The 14,107-nt window shown below is 48.8% G+C and overlaps 3 protein-coding genes across 3 annotated transcripts; 2 read left to right on the top strand and 1 right to left on the bottom strand.

Moving 5' to 3' along the window:
• Positions 1-6,137: 6,137 nt before the first annotated feature.
• Positions 6,138-6,803, top strand: B0I36DRAFT_350545 (uncharacterized protein; the record flags this gene model as incomplete). The annotated part of the gene is made up of 3 exons (XM_046156911.1): positions 6,138-6,153; positions 6,227-6,308; positions 6,401-6,803. 3 exons carry the CDS (start codon positions 6,138-6,140, stop codon positions 6,801-6,803), a joined length of 501 nt encoding a protein of 166 aa, XP_046012006.1.
• Positions 6,804-8,174: 1,371 nt separating this feature from the next.
• On the bottom strand, positions 8,175-11,323 carry B0I36DRAFT_246017 (uncharacterized protein; the record flags this gene model as incomplete). Its single annotated transcript, XM_046150204.1, has 4 exons — positions 8,175-9,063; positions 9,286-9,637; positions 9,682-10,254; positions 10,306-11,323. The coding sequence occupies 4 exons, from the start codon at positions 11,321-11,323 to the stop codon at positions 8,175-8,177; spliced, it is 2,832 nt and encodes a 943-aa protein (XP_046012005.1).
• A 297-nt stretch (positions 11,324-11,620) lies between these two features.
• On the top strand, positions 11,621-13,856 carry B0I36DRAFT_350543 (uncharacterized protein; the record flags this gene model as incomplete). The annotated part of the gene is given in 3 exon segments (XM_046156910.1): positions 11,621-11,899; positions 11,913-11,991; positions 12,376-13,856. 3 exon segments carry the CDS (start codon positions 11,621-11,623, stop codon positions 13,854-13,856), a joined length of 1,839 nt encoding a protein of 612 aa, XP_046012004.1.
• Positions 13,857-14,107: the final 251 nt, after the last annotated feature.

Genomic DNA, 14,107 nt, shown 5'->3' with positions numbered 1-14,107 from the left:
ATGGTATGTGCGAGTGGAATTCAAAGTGAATTGTGAGCCGATCGTGTCAAACGAGGAGGCCGCGGTGCTGGTTCCGAGTATGAGGAGTTACGAAGAAGCTGGACGTAAGAAGGACGTAAAGTGGTTACTAGCAGAGGAAGAGTTGTGAGAACAAGGAGGGCAAACATCTTGACCTGCTGGTGGGATGGTTTTGTGTGTTCATTGGGAAGGGCCAGCCAGTCGGGCAGGGCACCCTGAGCTGAGGAGGTGGGGTTCGTTTGGTTCAGCTTCGCGACACGCTAAAAATGAGTATGTCAGCTCCGCGGCCTTTCACACGCTCATCGGACCATGCGCGGGCACCCACCACCATTCGCTCCATACTCGGCTCAGCCCTAGAAACCACAGGATCATTCTTGCCTAGGGAGCATATACGAGAAGAGGCGCTATACGGGTCGACTGCACTGCATGCCCGGCTCCAGCAATAGCGTTAAGCCAGTCGCACCCCACTCGCTGAATGCTCCGAACCATGGACTGTGCCATCGCCCAGGCTACATTGCCTGGCCAGCATGCTGCAATTGTCCCCTTGTGTAGTGTGAAAGACAGTACAGTAAATGGCTCCTGCGTTAAGAGGCATTTTGCCTCCATAGGTGAAGACCGATTTGAGTCCAGCTTGTTGACTGAGACTGTGTGCAGGGGAAGTGACCACAGATGGCGCACATGGGCTACATTTGGACCTTGAGGCCGATCTCGAACAATTTTCAACAGGTCAGGCTCATATATATTCGAATGGGTATGACTTCTGCGCACATGATGCCTTTCCTCTCTAAGCTACGATGAGATTCTTACTCCTTGCTATCTTTACCACTGCAATGTCTGCTGCGCCAGGTGACTGCGCATCGCCTGACTGCAGCTTCCGCGAGCTTTGTTCAAGTTAGGCCACCGTTCTGAAGTCTTTTTGAATTAAGCTAAACACGTCCAGACGCACGTGTCCACGCCCGTGAGAAGAGCCCTCTCTTTGGCTCTACTGTCGTGCTTGGAGCAAACTGTCACATGTGGCCAGATTCATTGACCGAATCATATACTTACCTCGATCTCGCCCCTTGTCTGTGGAACAAGGAGGGTAACCTCAGTATCTCTAATTCCACAGACGAATGCGGAGGCTATTTCGTGAACTCCTGCAACAGTTGCACACTAGTGGAAGGTTCTCTTCTGCGCTGTCAGTGCACATTCAAAGGGAAGAAGGCTTGGACTGAAATAGCATTGGGTAAGTTGTCGAGAGCTGACTATTGAAGAGTTCTTCTAACGTGACTATAGACGAGTTCCTCGAAGCCAGAGACGGGCACCTGACCTGTTCTGATGGCGCATGGGTCGGGGCTCGTGGACCTAATGTCAAGGCATGTACAAACACAACCTTGGCTGCGAGAGTGAAACGGACTCCTTCCATACAAGGACTGGAGTAGCCAGAGCATGCCCCCGCTTGTGCTACCCTGCTAGAGTCTGTCGAAACGAAGCGTTTGGCTTCTGATGAGGCCAAGACTAGAGGCGCTGTCCTAGCGACAAGCGTTCTGGGAAAGCACCATTGAGCCGCCTTGCTTATACAAGTCCTGTTTACCCTGTTTGATGGATGATTTGAAGAAGAACTGGCGGTAGTTCTTGACCGAGAAAAACGAGCTGTGCTGATAGATACCTCGAGCTGAGCGCATTCACGTAATAAGTACGGATCTTCTCGTCGTTATCACAAAGGATAGGCTCGAGGGACGCTCACTAGTCACATCAGGCCACTGTTGTGATGGTCATCCTGGCCGTCAGGCCGAGCAGTAATTGATCACAAGGTCTCCTCTTCTGTAGTTGTGATGAGGTAGTATAGCAATGCCTACTATTTTGTCCTCACTCTTAGTGTTGAGCCGTGGTCGCATACCGGGCATTTTACACGCTTTGCGCTACTCATCTCCAAGAATGGCTCTCGCAGAACCAAACAGCGGATTCTCTTTCGCAGCTACAATATGCAACTAACAGATCTGTATTCAATGGCATCCCAAGCGGATCCTGTCCGTGTCGACTGTTCCAGACTAGACTTCCATACCGAAACTCAATCAGATAATTGGACCACAGGTGGCTGCACCGCTTCTTCAACGGTGCGTGATAGCCGCCGGGGAGATCGCAGACTGGTTCAGGAGTTCCCGGTGCTACTCTTGTGGATACCTCTATGCTCAAAACTTCCACAAGTCCAGTATCATTTGGAGTGAGGACGTGAGATCCGCCCCACGGGCTAGTGAACTTGCCTTGCGACACCATCGAGCCCTCTCTCTTCAATCGATACTCAACGCTGACAGGATCTCGAGGCGTAGTTCCCTTTGACTCGTATATATGCAGAATGCAGAGTCTAGGGGGATCTGGCGTGGCAATGGGCTGTGGTGGAGCTGCGGAAGGCTGAGGTGATGGGAGTGATGAGATTGTCAGGTGCGATATAGATGTGGATGCTACAAGATCTGGTGATTCTTGAGTTGAAGCACTGGGAGTTGTCTCTGTTGGGTATTCCGCGCTGACGTCTGATCCATTATTTCCCTGCGAAGTCCCAAAGATCGAAGAGCTGTTTGATGGGGGATATTGTTGCTCGGGTTGACTCTGGGCCGTTGACATGACGTCTGGGGAAGTTAGTGTACAAGGCGAGTCCAAAGTCGTATCCAACGCTTGTACGTTTGAGGATTCGCTGGTCACTTGGAATGGACAAGGTAAGTCTTGAAAGCAACAGCGGCCCATCTGATACTGGATTATATTAATGCACGAAGACGACGGCTCACTCGTAGCGAGTGAAGCGCTGCGTAATAGTAATGCGCCAAGAAGTATCAGAGTATTTACTCTAACCATTATTACAGTACTGTAGCACATACCTAAGAAGAACCGACCACTTTAATATGTGACTCACAGGAGGTTTACATATAGACCTTACTAATCCCAGCCCGCGTGGGCCGTTCATTCGCTATTGGTGAGTGATTAAATTGAAGCAGTTTCTAGCTCCTAAATTATCTATAAAGCCCTAACATGTCTACTTGGACTTTCAGTCCGCTCTGTTGCAACCTCTTTCCTAATCGATGAATCCTAGAATGGACGCTACTTCAGTCAGTTCTAGAACCATTAACGATGCTCGATGCGATCTTCTATACGATTCTCAACTTCCGCTTGCGTTACATGTGCAGACCGATCAAGCACACAGTTCTCTGCTAAAGCAACAAACCATATTCGGACAAAGACTTCGAGACGCAGAGGCTTACTATCTGCGGGGCGATGGTGTTGCATCTCGAGCTATAGAACATCAAGATATATTCAATACTCGAAGCATGTACTTCCCCGCCCAAGCGAGCGGGCAGAGCCAGGAAACTATTCGCCCGTGCCTGCTCGTTACCCGTCTCTAAACCCTTCGGAGGAAGGGAAACATAGGAAAATTAGCCCTTATGGGAGGAAGTGGCGCAGAGACTACTAGCACTAGTAAAAGAATTAGAAGCTTGATAGGGTACCGTGACGCACGTTAAAAGCTGTGCTTAATGGTGTGGTGCACTTGCTTCCCGCGGCCGACGTGCCCGCCGTTAACGGTCGGCGCAATGACTTATAGTAGCTAAAGCACCTATTTCTAGCAGACGATGTACTCACCATCAAGCACGCAATCCATATTGTAAGCCGTGTGGTTTCACAGCGTAGCGCCGTATTAAGCCATATGTGGATGCATCCTACCTCCTGTCTTCCTAGAAGTGAAGCCAGAATCGGAGCTAGAATCCATCCCAAAAAAGCGATCAATTACTCACCTATGGATCTATTCTTAATAAAAGTGTATCAGCACTATGCCAGTCACAATGTTCCAAGGCCGCAGATCACGGAGATGACGATGAAGGTTACGAACCAGCTACAGAAGTTATCCTTCCACGAGACACGGAAAAACTTGTGCTCCAGATGCACATCCGAGCTGCTGAACGGCGATACCCTTTATTTAATACTAGGGAACAAAGCGGTACGCGACTTGCAATGGACATTAGAGCTTTACTAATGAAAAGGAGGCATTCTGCTTGCTATGTGCAATCCGCATAGGATTACCATGCATCCAGATCTTTGGTTGGGAGTCTGATTGCTCAATTTGTACGGACGAGATCAGAATCCCTGTAACCATCCAGTCCTGCGGTACGTTTAAAGCCCGAATGCTATTTATCAATTTCTGAACAGATGAAGGCCATGTCTTTTGCAAGTCCTGCCTCCAGGAATCGATCAGATATACAGGCACCATGTGTCCTTTCTGTCAGCAAGTAGTTCCAAGTAGACTGCTACAAGAGGTTGAATGGCAATATATAGTGTGGGAGGAAGTATAAACACTTAAGGAACATCAATATTGTTATACGAATAAATTTTGAGACCCGATTACCACTCCTGTCCTGGGACTGCTGCTCGTCCTGGGACCACTGCCTGTCCTAGGACCACTCCTGTCCTGGGACTGCTCCTGTCCTAGGACCACTCCTGTCCTGGGACCACTCCTGTCCTGGGACTGCTGCTCGTCCTGGGATCACTCCTGTCCTGGGACCACTCCTGTCCTGGGACCACTGCCTGTCCTGGGACCACTCCTGTCCTGGGACTGCTGCTCGTCCTGGGACTGCTGCTCGTCCTGGGACCACTGCCTGTCCTGGGACCACTCCTGTCCTGGGACTGCTCCTGTCCTAGGACCACTCCTGTCCTGGGACCACTCCTGTCCTGGGACCACTCCTGTCCTGGGACCACTCCTGTCCTAGGACCACTCCTGTCCTGGGACCAATGCATGTCCTGGGACTGCTGCTCGTCCTGGGAGCCTCTAATTCTAGCTCCGTTAGATACTTAAGTAGACTCAACCCTTATTAGAACTGATGCCCTCATCGCCTTTCTGCTAAAGGCTTCTCCTAGTAGTTAAGCTCTATCGTCGCTCACTTTCTACGTTCATTAATACCTTACCATTACTGGATGATGGATTCCAATATTACTCTGCTCGAACCCCAACACAATCTTCGCAATTCAATCGTGCAAACAGCATGGTCGACGAATGCTATTATAACCAAGGTGCTTTGTTCTGCTAGGATTCAGAACCAGACATTCCATGGCTTGGAGGTCCGAACTCTAAACGAGGCTGCAGGCTTCGTTGGCCTTGTTTGGGCATTTGAAGATAATTATGTTCTTTACGATTGGACAGGTGCCAGCCGAAGGATGACAGCGTCTGTGCAAAACGGCTCTCATAAGATCGAATATGTCTGTGCACATTATGAGAATCCAAACGGCTTAGTATACTATGCTATAAAGTGGTTCGATTGCCCATGCCCCACTTGGGAGCTTGAGGAAACTTTGGACGACTGTACGCTCATAACGGATTACTGCTTGGCGCTCTGCTCCTGACCATAAACGGCTAGCATAGATTTTTAAGAAAATGGCCCAAAGCAGTAGTTTGCGTATGCGTTGTTTTCTTGCTTAGCCTCTTATAAGTGTTAGGTCGCAGGTAGACCATAGTGTTTCTGAGGAGGTCAGCATCCAATTTTGCACATAGATCTGTATTTTCAGTTCCAGTACGACGTAAGCTTGAGACACCTAAAGCGAAATTCAGCCTCATGGTTGCTTCAAGCCTAATACATTGTGGCAACGAACAATAACAGGAGTGTCTAGGGCAGACGGACTTGCACAAACAAGGTCGCAAGATCGTCCAGGGACAAGGGCAGGTCACGCACGAGGGCAGTCACGATTATGTAACCAGGACAGATGAGCCAGCACAACGCCCAGACCATGGAACTGTGCCAAGGCTCAGGGAGCTGTAATTACAATTCCACACAAGAACTATACAGCGCACCAACGGAACTGACAGTTCCCAAGGATGGAGGATCTCCTAGACAGACAGTCATTACCATTGTACTTTAGCGATTAATCTAAGTATCATCCTTACCCATCACTGAAACTAGTTACTCAACTGACGAGAGTAGTATCTCGTCACAGAGACACGGCAACTATTGAGAGAGAACAGCATTCGAACGAGTTGTGATCTTGCGTAAGCTTTACTTACTTCCGGAACAGCAACCACGAAGCCCAGTCCTTAACTGACCCTGAGGGCTAGATCGTAACATCATCTCTTAGTAATCGAAAGAGCCCGCCTCATAGCTCCAATAATGGCGGCGCTGTCTCGTAAGCAGGTCTGGTTGCTTAAGTGGAGTCAATCGGTTGTGCTGGACAGCCAGTGCTCTGTTTTCTGCGCTAGATTTGCCCACAAAATCTGTCAAATCTGCCATCACTTTTCGCAATTGTGTTACTGGTCTGCGAGTAGTGTTATGTTATATCATGTAAGTAAGTCCCCGGAAGACGCTTACATTGCTGAACTTACAAAACAATGAAGGACACTCTCTATACCTCCGCTACAACAATCCATAATCAGTGAGGAAACATGCTGGAAAGCGCTGTACGAGCAAACGAAACTCCTACTTGAGCAAACAAAACCTTTGCTTGAGGAATACCAATCGCGAAACCGCTATCTCTCAGACCTGGTAGAGAAGTGTGCTGAAGAGCTCGACGAGCACACCTTGAAGGAGGAGCTCCTCGAGATGCTGGTAGACCAGCACAAAGAAACTCTGGCAGAGATCGTCAGAGACAATTCAGACAAGGACTATGTCATCGCAACACAAGAATTTCTCTTAGGCGCCGCAAGAGAAGAGGCGGAAGATTTGGGAAAATGCGTGATTGAGAAAAATGGGCTGCTGGTTGCGCTCCAAGCTTCGGAACAATACGGCATAGCAGAAGAAAGCGAGCCCCAAACGAAGAAGAGAAGACTCAGGTACTGAAATTTTGAAGCCCCACAGCTTGGATTATTGTGGAAGGAGACACGGACTCAGCGGATAGAACCTAGGAGAAAAAAGCCCTTCGGCCCAGACTAGCAATGGTAGGGGACTTTTGTTATTGTGTATATTATATGTTGTTTTCCCAACGTTCTGCAAGTGCACGTAAACATCATTGCGACATATAGTATATTGCTACTCAAGGATTTAGCAAGCCCATTACATCTTTGATCTAATGCGACGTGTTCTGGAGCCAGAAGGCCTATACTCCTTAAGTGTGCAGATGGTCCCAGAAGAATAACCAATATTCATGTCAGTGCACGATAAAAGCAACTCATACGCAGGCAGCCGGCTAGGGCACACCTCGCGCTGTATCTGCGAATAGACGAAGTGGGGATGAGCATTGTTTAATGGGATCAGGGGCAACGGGAACCTTGACCATTGCCAGGCCCAGCTCGTCGGTGCGCCTGCTGCTGGCTGAGTTACTTCGTTTCTCAGGCCATCAAGCGTTAATCATTTTATCGTCCAACGTCGTTACTGTCGACGTTCATACGGTGCTTATGGGCAGCGAAAGCTCACGACTGAATGCTATGTAACGTTAGGACAGGGAATGTCGCCCTGATTTAAGCTTCATTGACTTTCCATAGCCCAATCACACACGAGGGTCCGCCGCGGACAGCGTAAACGACGAGACTCATCAGCGCCGCGGAGGCCTTTCTCCCGACAAGCCTCATATCGCAGCAGCGGCAGCCATAGCACAGCTCCGATGCTCCGGATTCGACCGCGCCTGGCATAGCTGTAAAGAGTACCGTCTGCTCCTCTTTATACCATCGTGACCGGCTGATCTCGTCGGCGTAAAGGAGATACAGTCGGGCCCGCAGGCTGCCCGTTGTCCTACAGCCCGATTTGAGCATCGTTGTTGCCTTTTTACCAACAGGTATAGAGAGTAATAATTCTCGCAAGTAATAACTCTTGCAAGGTCGAGGGTGTTGCCTGAGCCCCTTGACCAGCCGCCTTAAAGTCGCACGGGACACCAAATGTTGGAGAAGTGGATCACAGTCCCAAAGAGGAAAGATGATGAGGCATTGCGGGAGGACCATCATACTTCCTAATAGGGACATTTTCAGTACCAGCGTACAGTACCAGCGTACAGCTAGGCGCGTGGATTAAACACGGACAGTGCTAGTGGAGAAACACACCCTGGGTCTCTTGTTACTATTATACCACAACGAGCTACGAAGAAAGGCGTGCGCCTGCTGCAAGACGGGGCAATTCAAGACAGAGATTGATGCTCATCCAACAACTATCCTATTATCTAGGATGCATGGCACTTTCTCCCACAATAGCGCACGCGCGAAAATCACCCGTTGTTAGAGCTTAAACTTTCCGCCTCCGCTTACATCGTGTTGTGTTCACAATGGGCCAAGTCCTTTTCCGATGATCCGAGCTGCCAAAGCGATTTTCCAGCTGCTGTATGCCTAGTAGTTTCTGGAGACTAAATGGGAACCCACTTATAGGGGATTGTGTTACCCCCTCTTGTAGTGCAATCATGATAGGCTCGGTTCGACTAGAAGTCTGGAAATCAACCTTCATCAAAAGCGGACCGGTTGCAGAACGTTCCGACAGATTAGTGAAGTTGGGTAACTTATGTTGTCCGCTTATTACGAACATAGCATTGTTTTGCTTGAATTGTGCAACGAGCTCCTTGGCCTCGTCGGATCCGGGAGCTAGTCTGCATACTATAGCTCCGGAGCACTGGTATGTACCGTTGACCATTCTGAATGGTTCGACTCGGTCCAGTTCGAAGAAAAATAGCTCCGCGCGGATGCGTGAAACTAGGTTATCCAGTGTGGGTGACATCGACATTGTGTCAAAAGCCTTCTTAGCCATCCCTTGCATTCCTTCCACATCATCGAGCGGGGGTTCTACATTATCGAACTCAATATCAAAGCGGAAGACTTCAGAAGTCTTGTCAATGTTCCAATGGCTAAGAAGCTGCTGCCAGGCTCTATCGGCACTGCCGTATTGCATGAAGGCGCGGAAGACGCGAAAGAAGAATGAGTCTCTCCAGAAGTGGTGATTGATGGTGGCTCTATCAGGTCGTGATTGTGCCGAGCCCGTTCCAAGTGAGACGACAAGGCTAGGCCTGGGGACGGTAGGATACATAACAGCAGCCTCTCGTATTGCGAGAGACGCTGGGTTATTGTACATCAGGCCGCCGTCTTGGAATACTCCTAGACCGTCGATCTTTTTTGGCTTAAAGTAGCTGGGACAGTTAGATGACGAATGATCATCTCGAATATTTTTAACTTACTATGGTGCTGCTGTCGCGCAGCGGAGCCTATAAGAGTTAATTTTTCGTTTGAAAGCTGGAGTATGGAAAACTTACGACTCCCAGAGGGGAACAGGCCGGCTCCCGTCTTTAGCCATAATCATGTGGTAGTCTAGAATAATTAGCAGAAGTCTCTCCACCCTCAAAGCCTCTTACTAACCACTCTGGCCCCGGCTTCCGATTCCATTATAGTTTGAAAAAACAAAAGTTCGCACGTCCCGGATAGTAGTTACAGGGATACCAACAAGGATGCCCTTCTCATCAGCTGCAGAGTGCTCCGTCATACCTCTCACAGATCCAAAGGTTGTCTGCAGAGCTTCCTCGAGGGCCGTCGCGGGGTAGCGACTGTCTGCAAGCATTGAACATAACAGCTCGCAGAGCTTGGTAATAAAAGGTATCTGAAATGAAAATCGAGATTTGAAAGCAAGACGGGCAAGCCTCTCGAAGGCTGCAATACACTTATCCACATGCCAGCCATTTATACAGAGTGCGCATGCGATGATCGCCCCTACAGCTGTTAGCAACATGCTTTTCGCGACGCAATATGCTTACCTGAACTAGTCCCGTATACCAAATCGAAGTTCTCGTGTACGGGCAACGACAAACCGACACGCTGCTGGAGCACACGAAGGAATTCTAACGGAACTCGGCCTCTCGTTCCGCCGCCATCGATGCTAAGCACCCGCAGTCCTGCCGTTTCTGGTCTGATTTGAATAAGAGCCGGTACGGGCAATATCCCGCATAACAAACAATTACTCAGTTGAAAGCGCGAAGGCTTAAGTTCGTCTTCTACCGCGAAAGTCCTTATACAACACTCACAGAACGAGTGCCCGCAATCAAGTTTAAAGCGAGGCTGTCGACGTATACAGCACAGGCAGGTCTCGTTCGATGTAATGGTTTTCCAGTGACAAGCGTAAGTCACTATCTGCTGCTGGTGTAAACTTTTCGATGATTGACAGGAAATATATTCCTTAAACAACGATAAGAACTCGTTCTCTAGCCGCTTCAACACCTCGTTTGCGAGTGTTTTGTCGTTTTCAGTACCTGTACACAACTTCGAACCATATAGTGCTTTCGTGCAGGGCTCGCGATATAGCTCGTTAAACACTGCGCGAGGGTGGAAAGCTAAACTACTGGGTCAGCATCGAAGCTTCTCACAGACAAGTGATGACGTACCATGCATCCCCGGAGGATAGCCGTCTAAGATGAGACTGGATGCAATCGTAGTAGAAATGAAGTCTATCCGTTGCTCCAATGGCAGCACTCCGCACTGGTCTATAAATCTCTGTAGATGCAGCAATAAGTCTGGCGCTGGGGGATTGTCCATCCGTGCCGTGTGAATGAAGCTATTATACTCTGTTAGATCGAAAGTACCTCTAGTCGCTCCATAGTGGAGGAACCCTGCAAGGTGCCGTGCCGTGAAGACGAGCTGCTGTTTAGAACGACCTTCTGTTGAGAATTTGCATAGATTCTTGATCTCGCGAGAGAGGACAGTCAGTCGACTCTGACGTCGTCTCGTCCGACCGAGGTTCAGGACACGTAGGCTCGCAAAGGCCGTAGTGATGCCATCGCTCATAGTAGATAACAACGTCGTAGCGAGGTTCCAGAAAGACTCTTCTTCTGCTTTACTGTCCACCACTACTACCACCCACGGGCGAAATCCGACCTGATGCAAGCTTTTGACGCTGGCCCACGATGTTACGGTTTCTACAGCACGATCGACTCCCCCTATGTCCCCTGCAAACAGGCATATCACGTCTGTGTGAGGGATGATCAACCGTGTAAAGATGTATTGTACTTGCTGCAATTCCTCCGTTTTGGAAACCCGTAGAAACTGCCGGTGAACTATTTCATGGCACCGCTGCTGCCTTTGGCTTCTTGGTAGCGTGTCTTTAGAAGGCAGGTCTGCGTCTATAATAAGCATCGGATTATTGTCACGGACTGTGTCTGGGGCTAGAGCTATGTGCAGCTCTCCCCGAGATCTGCGTCCCCGCGTTCCGTTGACATTTACGGATAGCTTCTGGAGGAAGCGTGCCTTGGACTGGTTCCCGATGAGTGTTAACACGCTAGGACACTGCTTATCTGGGCTGGGGATATTGTCCAATAGCGTTCTAACTCGATCGGAAACCTCGAGGCATGTTTCTTGGTTGTGCGTGGCTAGGCACAGCCATCGGGTATGCCCACAAACAGGCATGTTGGTACCAGAAGGTAATTAGGAAGACTGCGGCTACTAGTTATACGCTCTTATAGTTAATCTGAGCACTGGTAGAGCCATATGCCATCGTGTACAGTCGACCAGTGATAGCAGACTCCAAATCAAGCGCAAGGAAGTGTAAAAGTCCTCGAAGATATGAAACGCGGCTAGAAATGGCTCTGAGCTGTGCTCTCTAAATGATATACACGCCTAGATGGAGGGACTTCTCTGATTTGGGCCGTGCCAAAGGCTATTCTTCGAGTTCACTCGTGAATTCTACACAATCTTCTTTTGAGAATGAACTTGCATAGAGAGACTTCGAGTATCTATTCAGACTCTTTTGAGTTGGACTACATTCTCGAGCACTTAACCACAGAGAGACAGAGACAGGACAGTGATATACTTCAAGCGCTCGAAGCCGAGTATTCCCATCTGAGTCAAACCCTTATAAAGGTCAAAGACATTTGGGAGATCACATACTCCTGTATGCAGCAAGTCACGGAGACATTGAAGCGCCTAGCTATACTACAGAGTGAAGCCCGCGGAGCGATTGATAGCGAGGCTTTGCGATGGAAAGTAAACTGTACAGAGTTCTAGCAACACAATCATAGCATCTCGGTTGAGTCTGATGGCACTCAGAGATCTCCAGCTCACTGAGAAGGATCATAGTAGGTAGGCCGTGGTTAGATTCTATCTGGACCGAGCTGTATCTTACTTTCATATCACTCACTATAGGGTTGCAAAGTTTGGAGTGGTTGTACGACTACTAGCGGCTGGGCGAAAGTGGTCTCTGTAGCTTTTGTTGACTTTGTTTACATCGGGCACCCTGCATAATTCCTACGGCGCCAAAACAGGATCGTGTTAGTTTAGATAGAACTGGAGACTATCGTCTTAATTCACGGTCCCCAATAGAAAATCAATGATAACATTACTTTAAGAAGAGCCAAAATTGGACCACAGGCTAGTGCACAAGTATAAACTCGTTGGAGAACCTCTCATGATTAGGTCACACAGTAGATCTACGATAGCTATGGAATTGCATGAAATTCTAGAACAGCTTTCTCATTATCCGTTCACTACCGAAGACATTGTTTCTCTCAAGACGACATGGGAATGTATCCGTTCGCGTTTCGCTAAAGCTCTCACAAATAGAGACAGGCATCCATTAGGGATCCATCCCAAGTCAGATTGGAATAACTATGTATCAAGGTTTGCGAACCAGGACCATTACCTGGAAGGTCAATTACACTTGAAGCAGCTCAGTCTAGGTTACAGGCTTGAACAGACCACCGTCCTGGAGTACCTCGGCCTTCTCAGAGATAGCAAAACGAAGTATCCAATTGCGGAAATATGCACTATTAAGCAAGACACCGACGTTGTGGAAATCCTCAACTCTATTCAAACGCGACCCAGGATGCTACCAATCCAGCATGGTGCCCGCTGGCTGTTTGCAGCGATTTACGACGACACTATCCACTGGTATGATAGTGATCCCGGCAGCGAAGCGCTCTTACCAATCCCTAAAACGAGCGTTCCTATTTATGCAGCTGGGCCAAAGCACAGTTTGTCACGACCAGAAGATGCAGGGTTACTCATGCTTTTTGGGTTACGACAAGTCGCTAATACGTTTGCTCACACCCGCGATCCAAAGCCTGAGTTGGCCGAGGATCTACGCGCTCAACTTCTGGTTGAGCTCCTGTCACAAAGGCTCGACCCTACGGAGCATGACTTTGAAGAACTAATCTTCGCCCAAAGGGTTAGTGCTCGTCAGGCAGATGAAGCCCAGTCAGCATATTTCAGCGAAGCTATGCTAGGCATGGAATCCCCTCGAAGTAGCCCCGCCTCACTGCCAACCTTTCCAAGAGAAGCAATACATTCAGATCCCAATCGAGTGGCGCCCATGCAGGACGATCGCAAAGCTATTCTCTCTCTGCTTTACGATGCAGTCCGCGTTGTCAGATCTGTCCGAATTAAACGAACGAATGACATCTGTACTCTATGGACTATAGTTCAAGGGAGCAATCTTAAGAGTGAGCTTCATAGGCGTTACAGTTGTGCACTGTTCTTTAGAAGCTTTCAAATTCTGGAGAATCTGAATGCTGAGACCTTAGAGCACAACTATGGTATCGACAAGCATACATTTCGTCAGATGAAAAAAGACCACCCAAAACACAAGATCTGGGACGATTGCCTTCGTCTTCAAGAACAGCTAGGACTCGGCCAATACGGCAATGCCCTGCTATGCGTGCCATTACACGGCAGAGCGGGCGGGAGAATAAGCGAGGTCTACCATACGGAGATTTCAGAGATTTCTAGCCGCCTTCGAAACGATGGTGATCCGCTTGCCGAACAGCTAGCTAAGGCTGTGCCTCTCTGCAGTGCAATTCTGGCGGCGGAACTTCCAGAATATCGGCTCATGATCGAGGACTTCAAGTTCAAGGCCCGCGACTCCTTAACAGATAGCCTCTACGCAGCATTCTTAAGCTTGGAGCCCCGACCTAGAGTACCGATTGCTAGCCTGCGCAGGCATTAGACTTAGTTGGAGGCTGCATAGAATGTTATGGCTAGCTATTAGAGGCGCAGATAGCTAATAAAGCCACTTTTAGCGTATGGGACTCACGTGTGTGGTCCGTAAATCTCGTGTTGCGCACAAGACTGCTTAGAAATATATAGACATGCATCTCACTTATGCTAGCACTTAGCTTCGAGCAAAAGAATCTCTTATTTTATCATGTTTTTCAGACCTAGATACCTTCCTGTGGCTGTTCATGTTGGAGCAAGCAT

The sequence above is a fragment of the Microdochium trichocladiopsis genome, assembly GCF_020744255.1.
Source record: "Microdochium trichocladiopsis strain MPI-CAGE-CH-0230 chromosome Unknown B0I36scaffold_6, whole genome shotgun sequence".
Lineage (NCBI taxonomy): Eukaryota > Fungi > Ascomycota > Sordariomycetes > Xylariales > Microdochiaceae > Microdochium > Microdochium trichocladiopsis.
This window is presented reverse-complemented; position numbering and strand designations above follow the sequence as displayed.